Source organism: Mastomys coucha, unplaced genomic scaffold (genome assembly GCF_008632895.1).
Source record: "Mastomys coucha isolate ucsf_1 unplaced genomic scaffold, UCSF_Mcou_1 pScaffold20, whole genome shotgun sequence".
Lineage (NCBI taxonomy): Eukaryota > Metazoa > Chordata > Mammalia > Rodentia > Muridae > Mastomys > Mastomys coucha.
The window spans coordinates 108,078,828-108,096,953 of NW_022196903.1; the positions used below are offsets into that span (position 1 = coordinate 108,078,828).

The following is an 18,126-nucleotide window of genomic DNA, read 5'->3' on the forward strand; positions in this document are numbered from 1 at the left end:
CCCCCCCAGGGACAGATTACAGCCACAAAGCTTGCTAGTCCCCAACACAGCCAGGATTAGACTTGGTTGACAGTGCTTTTGTTCTGTCCCCTGGCTCCTGACATGACACCCTTGGCGTTTCTACATTTCATGTGTTATTCGTTATTCAGCCAGAAAAATGCCAGAAGCAAGATGGTGGCCTGTCTGAGCAGCTCTCTGCAGAGACTCTTAAGGCAGAGGCTAGGCCGGCCAGGGAAAAGGCTGACGTCAGCTCTCTGAGAACAGCTCCCTGCTAGGATAAGGCGGCCTTTGTTTTCAGCTCAACTGTGAAAATGAGAAAATGCCTCCAACCTCACAAACAGGAAACCCACACAGCCCAGGTCAGGCCTGTGACCTCTACTTAAAGGTACCACACTTCATTAGCGAAGGCTATCACAGAACCCAGGAGGTGTGGTGACAACCGCCCAGGCCTCTGCTAAAAATCAGCTGTATGTCTAGAGCAGCTCAGGCTAGTTCCCAGCTCTTACTAAAGTGTGAAAGGCACAGTTAATCTCAGGCAAAGCAGCTCCAAGATCACACTTTTCTGTCAAGAAGCACCTTTTTTTTTTTTTTTTAAGACACAGGCTCTTTTTAAATTTCTGTTGGCAAGTCGAGCACATGTAAGTGAGAAAGGAGGACAGAAGATCCCAACTTAGCAGTATCTTGGTTTCTGAGTTTCTGTGCAAGAAAACTGAGATCTTGGCTGTAGAACAGTCCCTTAAACCCCAGAACACCTCCAAGGATGCTGGGATGACTGGGCAACCCCGGCCTCAGGGAGAGACTCTGCCTTTAAAAAAATAAAGGAGAGTGTGCTGGATGATTTTAGGTCAACTTGACCCAACCTTGAGCCATCTGAGAAGAGGGAACCCTAATTAAGAAAAGGCCTCCAGATCAAGCTGTATGCAAGCCTGTGGGACATGTTCTTCATTAGTGATTGACATGGGAGGGGCCAGTCATCGTGGGTGGGGCCATCTCAAGCAGTTGTCACCCCTCAAAGTACCAGCGATTACATTTTGATTGTCCTGAAACTTCAGCCTGCCTCCTGACTGAACTGAGACCCAGGCGTGTACCACAGATGCCACTGTACGGCAGTTGCCAGGGGTGGAAGGTGGGAAAGCCTGTCATGGCTATCACCAGTCGGAGGTGGACCCTCAGAGGGGGTTACAGAGGTCCCATGCTGCTGTCTTAAAAGGGGGAGGGCAGGAACACTGACTTCCCAGAACAAGAGGTCATGCCCACGATTCGACACATGGCTGGTGCCCAGGGCACTCAATGGCTGCTGTCACAGAGAGGCCTTCTCTAGCAGTGGCCATTATGCTGAGTGACAGGCCATCCACACCCTCTGCAGCCCACCTCAGCTGGCCAGCTGCCCTGAGAAGGCTCCTTGGCTTCCAATCTCGGTTAGGCAAAGTGAAGGAACACGTGCCCAACTGCTCAACCACCGCTCAGTTCGGTTTTAATGAGACACAGGATTGTTTCCCTGGCTCTGTGGGGAAAAAAAAAAAAAAAAGCCTGTTGGTAGCACACACTGGGACCAAAGGGACTCAGGAAACGAGAAGCAGGGTCACCTTGGAGAAGAAGTCAGGGTGTACAGTGAGCCTATGTGCTCTGCGACGTGGAGGGCACCACAGGTCCCCTGCCCCGGTAAGCAAACCCACAGGGAACCAGGAACCCCATCCCAGCTAGGGATCCACTTCTTAGATGCCTGATCCTTCAAACACATTCTCCAACCTTCTCACACACCAACAGAGTCCCAGCTTGGGGTTCAGATGTTCTCTGCTCACCCCATGTAGAGAAAACACCCAGTAGATCCCTAAGGGAAGCAGATAGGAAAAGGGACAAAAGGCCTACAGGCTACAAAGTGCTCCGCCAGATCTGCCTAAGTCAGAAGTGGAGAAAAGTGTGAGAGCTCTAGTCACCAGAACACACCAGGACAGCAGCTCATAGGGATGACAAGGGGTTCAACATGGCGGTGGCCCCAGCAGGAGCCCCTGGGCTTTGCCTGCTTAGAGGGTAGGGTAGCTATTTCACACATATTCCTGTGATCAAAAGGGGATCTTACTGCACCTGGAGCACACCTGGGGCACACCTGGAATGTATGTATGTATGTATGTATGTATGTATGTATGTATGTATGTATGTATGCTGTCTTTATGCACACCAGAAGAAGGAATCAGATGCCATTACAGATGGTTGTGAGCCACCATGTGGTTGCTGGGATTTGAACTCAGGACCTCTGGAAGACTCTTACCCACTGAGCCATTTCTCCAGTCCCCCAATGTCTGTTTCTTTAAAACAAACAAACAAAACAAACAAACAAACAAAAACAGCTCAAATAGGCTAGCAGGCAGAAGGTAGGGAAGGGGACAGAGGGAAGTCCACCTACAGTGAAAAGAAGGTCACATCTACTTTTGAGGTGGGACAATCTGGTTGTCTAACACAGAACTAGCTTTGGGTAAGCTCTCCATAAATACTCCTGCCCCCTCCCAGGTGGCTAACTCAACAGTCCACCTGTCCATCCTACTGTAAATGTACAGCTGAAACCAGCATCGCTTACTGATCAGCACTGCCTTGTCAGCAAAGAACCCTCCCCAGGTCTCACAGCCAAGCAGCTCCAGACAAGTCCCAAAGCCAGTGAGATTTAGCACAGCTGCATTGCAAGCTTACACTCCTACAAATGCACAGAGCCTTCCGGGCGCCATTGCTCTGTAAATGATGGGAGTTACCTTAAGGGTCCTACACAAGGGGACTAGCCAGTGAACTCAGGAGTGTGTGGGCCTGGACTGCTATATAGCTGTGAACACAGACATGGAACTGGTGTGAAGTGTCACCACGGTGACCTGTTCCAATGCCCATATGGGCTGTGTGGCTCAGTGTAAGGAAAAGGGAAGTGAGAACTCACGCTTGCTTTTGGAAGGCTGGTGGCTCATAGTGGACAGAGCCATACTTTGCCCAGGTGCACCTTCTAAGATGGTTTCTGCTGCAAGCAGGTTAATATCACGAAGATAAAATAAATCAGGACAGTGGTGGGGTGGTGGCGCATGCCTTTAATCCCAGCACCTGGGAGGCAGAGACAGGTGGATCTCTCAGTTTGAGGCTAGCCTGGTCTACAGAATGAGTTCCAGGACAGCCAGGGCTACCCTGTCTCAAAATACAAATATATATATATATATATATATATATATATATATATATATGTATATATATATATATATATATATATAAACAAACAAACAAGATAAAGTCAACAAAGGTGGAAAAAAAATCTAGAACTCAATGCAGACAGCAACGCATAATTGAAACCATACTGACGGGGTAGGGGCAAGATCGTACAGTCACAAGGACAGCAAACCTCTTACCGAGGCTTTCCTCAGACTGGCACCTATGAGCAGAGCATCTGGAGTGCACACTGCAGGGCTGGGCGGGGACAGGACAGCAGTGCCAGACTGGCAAGTGTCTAAAAAAACAGCTGGGCAGGGCTCCCTGAGAAGATGGCTGCCCACGATAAACACTGCTGGCCACAGTGGCTCCTGAGTTTAAAATCTAGCTAGGGCAACTGAGGATGTGGAACTCTCAATTTTTCTTAATTTAACTTTTAATGTTGTGTAGCGGGGGGAGTAAAATAAATGCTTTGAATGCTCTGCCACTAAGTCACATCCCCAGCCCCCAACTTTTCACTCTTGTGAAGTTTGTATCCCAGACTGTGGCTAGTGTCCATTGTATCAGAAGACTCGAGACTCCCTAATAAGAGTAAATCACCCCGTGACACCCGCCAAGGAACCAGGGCTTCCTGAGACCGTGGCCATGAGGCTAGGAGAAAAGGGAGGGCCTGAGGACAACTAAGAGGCTGGACGGAATAGAACTCATGGGGCTGTGTGAATAGGCAAAAAGAAAAGTGGACACTGACCCCCCCACACACTCACCGAGACAGGCTGCAAAGCCACTCGCTGACCCCTCCCTCCATGGTAGCAATCCCACCCCACCCAGCCCAATTCCCCCAACATCTACATTCTCAGCACATTTCCTCAGAAGTAATTGTCTTCCCTCAGAGTCACCAGACTGGCAAGAAAACTAGCTGGGTTGAACTGAGTCAGGTGACAAGGGCCGAGCACTAGAGCAATCCTGAGGGGTGCCCCCTCCCCCTGCAGCTCCCACTGTACTTCAGAAGCGCTCACTGGCTCCACCTTCACTGGACAGCATCACACCACGGGATCTGAGAACCACATCTTCAAGCCCCTCTTTGCTAGTGGCTCACACTTTGTTTCAACAGCATGCCTCTTCAGCATCAGCCCAATCCCCTTGATAATAAAGCAAACAAGACATGCTTTGCTCACACATCATTAGCAAATTCTAGAAAGCCAGAACACACGCACTAAATCACCTCAAATTCTCTTTCAAGATACAAACACACTAGGGTCATTTCTGACCCCATGGATAGCAACCCTAATGTCCTCTTAGCCACCAAATAAAAAGGAAGGAATGCACCACACCTCAAACAAGACACATCTACAAGTCAATCAACACACATGCTAACTATCCACAACATGGGTAAGCAAGATTGAGAAAACACCTAGTGTCGATCTTTGGCCTCCACACATACCTCCACACATGTGCACCTTCATGCACATATGTGAACATGCACACAGACTTTATATATGTATTTTACTATAATTTTTAAAAAAATGGGGAAAAGCCACCTACCTGTTGGGAGCCCAGAGCCTAGCAGAATGAGGCACAGTTTCTATTTTTCCTTAAACTTTGCATGATGATGCTAACTGGGAGCTTCAAGCCAAATCTGACAAAACTTCTCTCATTTCCACAGTGCTGGGGGCTACTCGAGGACCTTGTGCACCGGGCAGATGCTGCCCTGGAGCCCTACTGCTGCCCCTCGGCATCCTATAGGGTTAAAGCTTTTTAGAGTGTCAACATAGACCTGGTATTTCAAGCTCTTGTTTTCAATCACCAAGAAGTTAAAAAATGATTTTTCAACTGTTTTAACACTTTAACGTTGTTAACTACAGCCAGGTGTGGTGGTGCCTGGCTATAATCCCTGTGTTGGGAAGACAGAGGCAGGAGAATCAAGAGTTCAAGGCTAGCTGGGCAGTGGTGGCACATGCCTTTAATCCCAGCACTTGGGAGGCAGAGGAAGGTGGATTTCTGAGTTCAGAGGCCAGCCTGGTCTACAAAATGACTCCAGGACAGCCACAGCTATACAGAGAAACCCTGTCTCAAAAAACCAAAAAAAAAAAAAAAAAAAAAAAAAAGAGTTCAAGGCTAGCCAGGGCTGCCTAGTGAGTTCAAGGCCACTCTGAGTCACATAAGATCCTGCCTCGATGGCCACCAGGAACTGCACTAAGACCTTACAATAGTCTAACAAGAAGACACACTCACTGCCCCGTGGGACAAGAAGAAGGTGGCATCTGAGCCAGGGCCCCCAGCCTAAGACACATATTCTCAAATACTCAACACATTTTTGTTTTCAGCTGTCCCCAGTCAACACCTGCACAATGAGGTTATTAATAATAAAACAGTAGCTTCCACCACCTAAGAATTTCCTTGATTTAACTCTGAGGTTCTCAGTCCGCTAGCCTGATCACTGCCATCTGACCGTAAGGACAGTGGGCCCAGAAACACCAGGTCTACACCTCACAGTTGGTAAACCACAGAAGGAGGGCTTCAACTAAAGCCGTCTACACCGTCACGAGGCTGCCTCTTCTTCCCTTCCCCTCCCTTGAAGAAAGAAAACAAAGAGTCAGAAGTCTCTTATTTGAGTTTGGGAAAGTTGGATGGAGAGTAATAAATACAAGCATGGACGCCAGACCTCTCAGCCAGGAGCACCACCTGAGTCCCTCCCAGGCAGTGAGTGAGAGAGGGCGCTGTTCTGCGCAGCCTCCGCTGCTAGATTCCTGAGTGTAGCAAATTCCAGGCTCCAGACTGCAGGCTCAGCCTCTGACTAACACTACAGTGATTTATTTGAGGATAAATACCTCTGTCAGTGTCTTATGACTGAACACAACAGAGCAGGCAGATTGGCATGCACGGAATGCTAGGACGCAGGCTGAGGCAGCAGAGGCCAGGGCCGCCTCCAGCTGCAGAGCGCAGTCTGCAGGAGGGACACTGCACTGCACCTGCCAGCACCAGCGCGCCCTGTCTGTGTAGCAATTCTAGTGATTTGCACATGGGGACATGGACTGGCCACACAACTGCCACAGCCCAGCACCAAGTCCTGAAAGTGCAATGTGGCATACACTGCCTAAGCCGGCCAGCCAATATCACAGATTCAGAGAACGTCAGCTTAAGCCTCTTCATGTTGAAAATGGGTTTAAGAGCTAGGCTGGAGAGAGGGCTAGGCGGGTAAGAGCACTAGCTGCGAGGAAGAGGAAGGAGAAGAAGGAAGAAAGGAAGGAAGGAAGGAAAAAAGAAAAAGAAAGAGAGAGAGAGAGAGAGAGAGAGAGAGAGAGAAAAGAAGAAAGAAAGTGAGGGTCAGAGAATACACTAAGGCAATCCAATCAATTGCAATGCCAGTCAAGGGTCTGACACCAAGAGGTGCTTTCTCATACCATGGCTCCAGGCTACCCCAGACGCACGGTGCATGGCACAATACTGAATGCCCATGCAACAGCCTTCACTCAGGCACTCACAGATGCCCAGTATCGATTTGCATAATGGCCAGCAGAGGAAGCTGGCAAGCAAAAGCCAAGTTTTCCAAACAGTATTCATAGTTCATCTTAAGGACTGTTCCCCTCCAACGTGAGAGGCTGTTGGAGTTGAAAGGAAGTAAGATTTCATCTCTGCACCAGTCACTAAAGTCAGCTCAACACCTTCCTGGCATATAAACATCACCTATCTTTTATAAGCAAAGTCCTCTATCGATAACTAATGAAATCATAATGACGTGATAGACCGAAAGGTGAAGGGAAACCCAGCCCAGCCCAGAGCAAGCGAGATCATAAAGAGGGTGGAACTTACAAATGGGGGCTGAAGATACGGCTCATCTTGGAGACATGATCATTTTCACAGTCCAAGTCCTTGTCCCCGGGTTCCATGCTGAATTTCCTCTTGCTGGGGCTGATGGGAGGCGGGCCTGTGCGGTGACTGCTGAGAGCCGAGGCCACGGGGAGGGTCTGCATTCTGGGTTCTCCCCTGAGGGAAGCTTCACCTAAGCAAAGAGAGTTAGGATGTCATCACCAGGCATACGGACCGGGAGGAGCATCCCACTGTGGTCTCCACAGTCCCCCCAGCTCCCTGGCACCCCGCCCAGCCCCTTGCAAAACTCTCTGTGGAAAGTTTTGGCAATACAGCAGGCAGCCTGCCATTCTCAGAACATGGTCTGGGCATGCAGCCACTGCCAAGCTGGGGACATTTGACATCAACAAGATTTGCCAGCACTAGCTCTTTAGGGTAGAGTTTAAAACGAAAAGTTGCTATAAACAGTGGAGAGAGGAAAACTGATCGTGAGCAATCCCCAAAGGGAAGTTAAAACGCGGAAGGCCCTTTGAGTCTCAGGAATTCAACCCCATACCTTTATAAGAAAGTGCACAAAACTGCTGTTGACAAGCTGATGTTGCTGTTTTTATTACATTTTTTGAAACGTGTGTGTGTGTGTGTGTGTGTGTGTGTGTGTGTGTGTGTGTGTGTACAATGCCCATGGAGGCCAGAAGAATTATCGGATCCCCTGGAGCTGGAGTTACAGGCAGTTGTGAGCTGCCCAACATGGATGCTAGGAACAGAAGCCAGGCTCTCTGGAAGAGCAACAAGTGCTTTTAACCACTGAGCCACCTCTCCAGTCCTAAGCTGCAACTCTCAAAATGTGTTTCACAGTTAGGTGCTCACAAGGGCTGGGACACAGATCTGCTTTGACAGTCGGTCTGACTTTTTGGGCTATTGTCAGGGGCGTTGAGCTGAGAGACAAATTTGTGCCTGGTTGTGAATCAAGACAGTCTGGCTTTTCAAATACTAAAGGGTTTGTATCTCCTAAACTTTATAACAGGAGCTATAGTGACTTTGAGTAAAAACTCTCGGCACTCGAAGTCTTAAGGGAACTAACTCTCAAACAGAGACAGCCTTCTGTTGGGCAGTTACACACTGGCTTCTGAGGCCTGACCAATCTTATTTCCACAGGTCACAATTAAGAGTCATATTAGCATGAAGTCAATTTCATCTGAGGCGCTGTGGTACCCAAGAAAAGCCACCTTTGTGACCACTCACTTCCCTTAGATCATCACCGATGCACGGCCTGCCGTCAAACAAGCGTCAGCTTCACATACAAGCGACAAATGCGATTTTGTTCATGGGAAGGAGGGAGGGGAAGACCTTCTGAGTATCCACCAGGAAAAATAAAAACCCTGCCAGTTTAGACAGCAAAATATAAACTCACAAATATACAGTGACCTGCAATACACCCCAGCGGGATTTCTTGTACGGCTTCTGGCCACAGGGCAGACTGGAACTTTCCATACTGCGCGGGGTAGCTCAACATGGATCCTGTACTGGCCTGCCACTCTCTCAGACTCTGCTGGTTTGGAGAGACCTTGGCTTCCTTCCTGTTAACCTTTGGTTAAGCAGTGTTCATCCTCAGACCTTGAGAAGGTGTAAGATTTCTTCCCTCCCTGGCCTCTTGTTCCTTTCCCGGCCTTGCTTCTTGGACTTCTTATTCCTCTACAGGGCAGGGCTACCTCTTTAAGACTCTGGTGAGCAGGTGAAGAACTCCATGAAGCCCGAGGAAGTCACTACCCCTCCAGACCAACCCACGCCAAACAGCCTACACCATACACCCTGTGCCCAGTGTTTCCCAACACTCCTGGCAGGGGCCACGGAGTGGGGAGGACACAGGCTCAGCATGGACCCCAGAGTTTCAGGAGCCATTTCAGCAGCGGCCTGCTGGGGCAACAGACATTGCTATGGAAACAATCACCACAGCAACAAGTTCCAAGGGGTCCAAAATAGGAGCAGTCATTCAGGACGGCAGCTATGGGGCGGCCTGGCCCCAGAACAGAAACCACCCACAGGCCCTCATCACTTGGGAAGGTACCCACAGAGAAGCTAGTCGCTCAGTGGCTACTCTGCACATGCCCAGTGGAGAAAGTCCCCCGCTCCACAAGTCCAGGCCACGGCAGAAAGCAAGATGATGCTTCCTCCGTTTGAAGTCCACACAGCAAAGAGGGGCTGAGCTTCAGTGAGGCTAGCACAGAGGAAGAAAAGTCCACAGGAGAGTTTCCAGGAATGGAGTGGGGACAAAGGGACTCTGGAGGGACTCTAGAGCCCCTTGTGGATGAAGGCATGAGCCCCATGTGGCACAGGGCACCTCAGCACACACATGACCAGGGTGGAGTGAATGGCTTGCTCAGGTGAGCTGAAGACAGGAAGTATGTCCTCTGCTTGTCAGACGAACACCTCTAACACAAAGCTGAAGGAGAGGCTACTACGATCCTCACTGGTGACCCGGGTTGGTCACTGGTACCCTTTTGCTCATCTCTGGGTCCATCCCCACACCAAGGGAAGCTGTCCAGTGCTTATATTTTAAAGTCCATTTTCTATGCTCTTGTATGCGGCAGAGCCAGGTTGGAATGATTTCAGCAGGGCCTGGGGGTAGAGCACCTTCCTAGGACCTACCTGAGTTCCATCCTTAACACGGTTACTGAAGAGAACTCCAGACACATGCAAATGCTGTACCCCTGCCTACCTCCACTCACAGCCACACTAAAGAACGGAAGCGCTTCTTAAACAAATAGGCAAGATTTTCTCCCGGTCTAGGAGATCGTATGTATTAGCATATTATTTATTTTAAGGAAAAAAAATAATAGAAAGGAAAGGGCTGGAGGCCAAGCACTGCTCTAAGGCACCCAGGGCCCTGGGCACCATCCCTAAAACTGAATGTACATACGCACATATGCGGGGGGCGGGGGGAGACAAAGCTACATCATGACGTCACACTTGAGCAGTCAACACCAAAGTCACGTTGGAACTCACGGACGGGGAGTCCAGCACACCACCTCATCTGAAATCCTGCATGTGGAGGCTCCTAAGACTTCACTTTCTAAACACAGTTGATACTAGCCAGACTCACTACTGGCAGGCAGCTGCTCCTCTCTCGCCTTTTACAGTCAACAAAACACACATAACTTAACTTTCAAGACAGCAGTCAGTGTCTTCTTGCTCATCGTGTGGCAAGATGGGGGTCTTACCATGTGGCCCAGGCTGGCCTCAAACCCATCTTCTGCCTACCATAGCCTCGATAAGCCGGGACCACAGGGTATGCCGCAGCAACCAGCGGCGCTAGATTTCCACATCAAACTTTTTTTGCCCCACAGCTTCCTGGTCTCCTTCCCATCCCCCACATGCCCTCTGCCATGTCTGAACCTAAAGTCAAAACATCAAACCACAGCTCCCACGCCAGCCAGCCACTCAGTGGCACTGGCGTGTCCCCTGCCTGACCACAGCCATGGTGACCAGGCTGACGTCACTGTCTCAGTGGGAGGGAAGGCACCCCAGCACACTAGCTGCCCTGCGACATTGCACAACCCTCGCATAGGCCAAGGGCCGTGTGGGGCAGGGGCCCAGGCAGCTGAGGCACATTTATTTTCTCTTAAAAAATGAGTCCCCGGCACAGAGATGAACAGCTGGGAGAAGGTGCAAAGAAATCGGACTCTTTTGAGCAGTTCAGCTGCGGCCATCCGGCTCTGGGTCACTTTTTGTTTTTTTAAAGAAGGGTTGTGGGGCAACTCAGTGAGCAGGCCCAAGCCAGCAGAGATAAAAGATGTGGCATACCATCTGCCACGGCACAAGTCGAGCCCACACTTCTACTGCTTAGTGACTGAACCACTGTCTTCCAGCCCCTCTGGTTATAACAAAAAACACCTGTCACACTGCTGCTCAGAACCACAGGTCCAGTGTTCAGAGCCAGGTCTTAGAACCAGGAGGCTGGGCTCAGCCATACATAGCCTATCTGGCCATGTAGAGTCCAGGCATGGGCGGGTCCTGGTTGCAGAGCTACGCTGAGGCTGTGGAGCCTTTAGCTAACAACAGGGGAAGGTGATTAGCAGGGCCACAGCAGAACCGACAGACAGACTGACACAGGGAGCATTTGAATACAGCCTCAAGCAGATCTCCTGAGCCTCTCCTGAAGAACCTGGTGCCTGGCTGAGCCGAGGGAAGCCTACGGTACTGAGGCCACATTGAGGCTAGGACTACCCGAGGCAGGAAGAGCAAAATGGGCAGCTGAAGAGACAGCAAACCAGGCAAAGCATAGGGATGCCCACCGTGCTCAACCCTGATGCACAGAGCGCAAGAAGCATGGAGGGCTCTGGAGACCCCAGTGGCTGAGGATGAACTCTCTGGCTGTCTACAGATATGGGGGTACACTCAGACTCCATTCAGAAGATAATGACAGAGAAGCTCCAAGTGTGATCTAGTCCCACAGAGCATACCTGGTACATGAGGACCGGACAATGCCCATAGTCTTACACAGTTTTAAGTACCTATAATTCCACAAAGGATAAAAGACAACAGTGTTTGATTTTGTTTTCTCTCAACAAGAGGAAGGAGAGATGACATTGAGGTTAGAAGCACCAGGGTTCAGTTCCCAACACCCATGTTGGGTGGCTCACAACCACCTTAGAACTCCAGCTCCAAGAAATGCAATGCCCTCTTCTGGCCTCTGCAGACACTGCACGGGGCACGGCACAGGCACATATGCCCAAAGAACATCAAAAATCTTGAAAAAAAAAAAGTCCCAACCATATGACACCTATAGTTCTTAATTGACTTCCACTATGCTAAAGTCAGCTGTGCTAAAGTTGTTTTGAAACGCTGAGGGAAAAGGTTAAACTGAATATCAAAAGGTACTAAAATAAGTTGAATACAAAGCTGCTGCAATTGTACCCAGACGCTACCATTAGAAGGGGCGACAAGTTCATGCTGTGTAAAAGCACCTGTAGTCCCAGGAGTAAAGATGCTTCCCCCTCCTTCAGACCACAGCTTGTACCAGTGACTCCAGAACTGCAGAACGCATGGCCTGGATGGACTGCCACATGAAGCCCACAGTCACACCCCTCACTGCACCACAAGGGAAGGCCCCTGATGTTAACAGCGGCAGGAAAGGCTGTCTAGGGCGGTGCTTGGCCTGATTACTTTTGCTTTTTTTGAGTGTGCACGTGTGTGTGAATACGAGTGTCAAGGGTGTAGATTTGTCTGTGGAGGCCAGAAAAGGTCATCAGATTCCCTGGAGCTGGAGTTACAGGTGGTCATGAGCCATCTGGCCTATGTGCTGCGAACAGAACTCTGGGCCTCTGAGAGGGTGGTTAGCGACATAACTACTGGCTTACTTCTACAGCATCGGAGATCTTAAAACCTTTCATTCACAAACCCTTTTGGCCCAAGAACCATCTCCTAATGAATAAAGGAATCAATCACTGGGCAAGTAGGTGAGACTTCCAGGTTGGACGGAAGAAGAGAGGAAGAGGAGAGAGTTAGGGGCTTTTGAGACAGGGATAGCAAGAGAGCAAGATGTAGCTACTAATGTCTCCCAGCTTTATGGCAAATCCATGTGATGGAATAAACACACGATATGCCCAGAACCAAGACTCAGTGAACTCACATGGTGAGACACATGTAAGCGTGGTCAGACACGCCTCAGATTCACCATGCTTGCAGACACCTTTAATGGTTGATAAACTTTCCCACCTCCATCCTCAGTTCCACATTCATGGGGTCAACCCTATATGGGGTTACAATCTACAGTTTACAAAGCTGGAGTCTAGCCCTAAAGCTGAGTTTGGGATTCATAAATCTTAACTGGGATTCAAAATACCCAATACCTGTTGGCATCCCTGCTTTCTGACCCTCACTTAGCCAGCATCTTCTTCTATTGGGATTCTCCCCTCCCTTCTAAGAGGGTACTCAGGAGAGTGGTGCAGTAGAGTGGACAAGCCTGCTTCTGTACTGATGAAGGCATACAGGCTTGGGGTCCACCTGAAATGGAGAACATTTGGCAATAGTCCAATGTATCTCAAGTGCCATGGGCCATAAGTGCCAACAAGACAAAGGTGGCTCAGGCCCCTTCAATATCAGTACACTGAGCCCTCCTCAGTGGAGGAGACTCTGTGTCCATCAGGAACATTTTCTATCTAGAACCAATTGCACATCTGTACTGGTAACATACTGATGGGGAAGGCGAGGAGGAGGGAAAGGGGGGGGAAGGAGGAAGGGGAGGAGGAAAATAAGGGGGAGGAGAAAGGAAACTAGGAAAAAACGGTCTGCAGAAGGTTCTGGAATCAGACTCCATTTCCCAGTGTTTAGAAAGTGCTGGAGAATGAATGTAAGCAGCAAGGCCTTGCTCAAACCTCTTCCCCATCAGGGCCAGCTTCTAAGGGTCAGGATGAAGCTCAGACAGAATGATCAGGCAGAGGAAATGCAATGGCCTTCTCTAATTGTTCCGTCAGAATGTCTCAGAGCTGCCCAGCCACACTCCCCTGCCACACACAGCCACACAGCCTCTGCAACACACAGGCCTAGCATCTGAAGTGGGGTCACAGGTCCTGGGAGGGTAGCAACTTGAAGTCCATCACTAACCTAACCACTGGAGGAAAACAGAGATACTTGGGGATGGAGAGACTGGAAAACCAAACTGCCATCTCTCCAATGTCTTGGGATGGGACACTGACCCTCCAAATAGCACCTAACCTGAGTGTCACTGCCCAGGTGATCAGGTCACCTCTGGGAGGCACTGGGCTTCTCATTCATCCTGGCCCAGTGACAGGGACATGTACAAAGTAGGCTCTGAAATGGCAAGTGCGCTTGCTCACAGTGGTCTTGTCATCCCTCGAGCCTCCCTTTCTTTATTTACCACGAGAATCTGAGAACTTGAAGAAAGCTTCCCTTCCCAGAACAGGGACTATGGTGCTCTCAACTGACACAGCCCCACTGTGACGACAAGAGTGTGGCACCAAAGAACCCACTAATAACACTCACTTCCTGCTCTGTTGGCTGCTTCTCCCAACTAACAAAAAAGGTCAGGGACGCCGTGATCAAAAGTAGGGGACAATGAGTGACTCCACAGAGTCAGACTGGGGCAGCAGACCTGGGGTCAACTATCTGACTTTGTGGGGAATTCTCCACACCTGAGACAAGGGCAGTGTAAATCCAGAAGTCCAGAAATACACAGGCCAACCAAAGTAAGGTTTGCCTCCAAAGATTGTCCCCCAGGATGACAACGTTGAGAGGCAGGACATTTGGCAAGCAAAGCCTGAAGAGATCTCCACAGATCAGTGGAGAACATGCCTGCAGAGGGGACTTTGGGATCCCAGAATCTCTCAGTAATTCTATTCAGTGACATCATCTCCCCTCTTGCATTTAATCCCACCAATGCCGGTCTCTTTTCCTCTCTGACACATCCGATAGTCCCCTTTATAATGTCAACTATACTCACAATGACACACACACACAAACACACAAAAGCCTAGCATCTACTTGAGAGAAAACACAGAGCACTGATTTTTCTGAATGAGTTACTTCACTTAACAGTCATTTCCATCTATCCAGGTCTGCAGATTTATTTCTTTTTACTGTTGAATAAAATTCTACCACATGACCTGCATCTATTCACCTACTGATGTACTCTGGGCTGACTCCATTTCCCAGTTTCTGTGAACAGAGCAGCAATAAGCAAGAATGTCTGAGCATCGCTATAACTGAACTTGGAGTCGTTTGGGTATATGTTCAGGGGCAGTATACCTGACTCACATAGCAGTGCTATTTTCGATTTCTTGGGAAACCTCTACACTGACTTCCATAGTGGTCACAGTGGTTTATAACCAGCACCACCAGCATTGAATGCGGTTCCTTTCCCCCTGTATCGTCTTCAGAACTTATTGTCATTTATTTTCTTGGTTCTAGCCATCCTGACGAGGATGAGATGGAATCTCACAGTAGTTCTAATTCACATCTCTGTAACAGTGTTGAAGATGCTTAAATGTGTTTATTAGCCACTTGTGTTTCTTCTTTTAAGAACTATGTGTTCAGGTCACTGGCCCATTTACTGACTGGAGTTCTGGGGGTTTGATGGCAATTCTAGGTCCTAATCCCCGGCAGCCTGGTGGATAGCTGACAAATATGCCCCTTCCCCATTCTGTCACCACCAGTCACTTCAGTCGGCTGATGGTTTCTTTTGTTGTGCAGAAGCCAATTATACATGATCCCACTTGTCAAACTTCAGGGTGACAGCTCACTTTGCCTAGATTTTTAAGTGTTTCCCCTAGAAATAACTGCTATCATTTCTAAAGTAACTTGGAAGTACACAGACCTACGTACTTCATCACAAACAGGCTCATGTAAAGGTCCTTCAAGATGGTGGCCCGGTCACACACTGCTCAACACATCTGTTGTGTCTTTTTTTTTTTTTTTTTTTTTTTTTTTTTTTTTTTTTTTTTTTTTTTGGTAAAGAAGATACAATATTTTTATTTTATTATTTTATTTTTTTAAAGATTTATTTATCATTATAAATAAGTACACTGTAGCTGTCTTCAAACACACCAGAAGAAGGCATCAGATCACATTACAGATGGTTGTGAGCCACCATGTGGTTGCTGGGATTTGAACTCATGACCTTTGGAAGAGCAGTCAGTGCTCTTAACCACTGAGCCATCTCTCCAGCCTCCTGCTGTGTCTTTTTAATCTTGTTTAAGAACAATTTTTTTTCTTCTTTTATAACCTGTTGTATTTTGCTAGTCAGATCACCTCTCCCTGATTAGATTCCAGCTAAACACCTCTGACAAGAATCCACAGAGGTGATGCCAAGTACGCCCAACTGTGCTGCATCAGAGTCACCTGACACAAGCCCATCCCACACTGGGGATCGGAGCTGACCATGTAGTAAGGGTGGTACCCATAGACTTCTCCACTACCAAAAGCAAATGGATCACCCTTAAATAAACCAGCATTTTCTTTTTCGTACTAAGAGCCTGGGTCTATGCCCTTACCTTTATTGACCCACCGATGTTATGTTTCATGTGCCTTTGGTGGCAGTGCCAGAGGTTGTGGCTAAACTGTATGAAACAGCAAGTTTGATCAGGATGTGACCTCAAAAGACACAAAGTGGGCCCTCCACCCTCCCTAGCATGTCCAGCAATGAACCAAGTGTGGATCTAAAATATTGTCTATAGACTGTGGTTACTGAATATGTACAGGATTCATTCATGTCAGGACTCCATAAGCAAAACACCAGGCCAGCCACTCTCATAGCACTGTGCCGGATGCTGCCATCCAGAATCAATTCCATCCAGAGAGCCCCAAAACTGCTGTCCTGTGGATAGGGAGGGACGATGGCCCAGTACAAGCTGAGGCTGGCTTACACACCATCTGGAGTACAGCAGGTGACCCTGACTGTCTGCACAGTAAGTGGTCTACAGAGTTCAGGAGGATAGGTACCACTCTCACCCTTCCCATCCTTGCCCTCATTTCCCAGGCAGAGAGTTCCAACAAGGTCACCCAGCCTTCCTGAAACAGAGGCAATTCAAGGCATATAGATTACCTTTCAAGGAAGTATTACCATCACACAGGGGAGAAACCACTGGGAACTCAAGAGCTTCCCTTTCCATAAGCACATTAAGGGTTACCATATGCTGTGGTTTGAATGAGAAATGTACCCCATGGGCTCATGTGTTTGAACGCTTGGTCCCCAGCCAGTGGCACTGTTTTGAGAGGTAATGGAACTTTTAGGAGGTGGAGCCTTGCTGGAGGAAATACATCACCAGGGTTGGGCTTTGAAGTTTTTATAGGCCAACCTTACTTCCTGTATGTGAGTGAAATTGGATCTGTGTTTCCTGACTGCCAGGCCAGCCTCACTCTCCCACTGCCATGCCTCCTCCCCATAACTCACAGTATCCCCTCTGGAACTGTAAGCCACAATACAAATAAACCCTTTTCTCCCATAACTTGCCTTTTGTCAGGGTATCCCATCACGGAAACACTGAAAACCAATATCCCACTGAAGAACTGCAATGGGGGACGGCTCTGAAACATTCCCACGAAGGGAAAGTGCTCAGGAGAGGCAGGGAGAGAGGGCTGTGGACATCAGATATGAGGCAGCAAGTCTAGCTCTGGGAAATAAGAGCAGTCGGTATTGTTGGAAGTGGGGGTGGATCCAGGCCTCCCCCGCAAGGAAAACTATACGTCCAAGATGAGGGTGGCTGCAGCAGAGGATTCATTTCTTTTTGATGGCCAGAGCTAAAGCAAGAGGGCTAGTGTGGAGCTGGTGGCAGAATACTGGCTTAGCATGGTGAGACCCTGGATTCCACCCTCAGCACATTGGGGGAGGGGAAGTAATAATCACTGGATCTACACAGACACACCAAATCTCCTTTCGTCTTTATTTTTCATTAATCCCTTGTTGTAGTCTGTGGTGTTCAAGACTGAAGCCAGGGCCACGCACAGAAGGGAAGTGTTCTATCCCTGAGCCCCCGCTTCAGCACCTCATTCCCTATCTGTAAACTCAAGAGTGCTGCTTTCAGTGATGGGGGGTGGGGGGGGGCGTGTTAAGGCTTGCCAGTGACCTGTAATAGCTCTTGCTTGGATCTCAGCTGAGGTAAAAGGATCGCTGCAGTTTGTAGTCAGCCTGGACCACAGAAATGGGGCATGCCAGCCTGGGCTACATAATGAGGTCCTATATGTTCAATAAAATTAAAAAATAAATGAGTAAGAGTATGTTTGTTAGCTGGAAAGAGTTAAAATGTCTAATAAAGATTTAGATGAGGGGCAGACAACTAATTCTATATACAAGTAAGAATAAATATATATTTCTTATTAGGAATTAGGGGGTTGGTAGTGGCTCAGTGTGTAAAAGCAGTTGCCAGGAAAGCCTGACGGTCTGAGTTTGATCCTTTAGATCTCACAGAGAGGTGGATGGAGAGAACTGGTTCCACAAAGGTGTCCTCTGATCTTCACACACATGCCATGACATGCACATCTTATATACACATATACACAATAATAAATAAAAATGAAAATAAAATAATTGTGCACAGTGAGATGGCTCTGTGGGTCAGGTTGTCCAAGGTCACTCACTCTCTCTCTCTCTCTCTCTCTCTCTCTCTCTCTCTCTCTCACACACACACA

General features: G+C 48.6%; 1 protein-coding gene across 7 annotated transcripts in view; it reads right to left on the reverse strand.

Annotated features, from left to right (window-relative positions):
• The window catches only part of Vgll4 (vestigial like family member 4), a 116,662-nt gene that overhangs the window by 23,626 nt on the left and 74,910 nt on the right, over positions 1-18,126 (reverse strand). For 5 of the 7 annotated variants that reach the window (XM_031382981.1, XM_031382982.1, XM_031382985.1 and 2 more), the window contains one exon: positions 6,988-7,177. In XM_031382981.1, the coding sequence (XP_031238841.1) occupies positions 6,988-7,177 (190 nt within the window). Of the gene's footprint in view, positions 1-6,987; positions 7,178-8,395; positions 8,521-8,693; positions 8,713-18,126 lie in introns of those variants that run through there. The other 2 variants (XM_031382986.1, XM_031382987.1) reach the window with 2 other exon arrangements.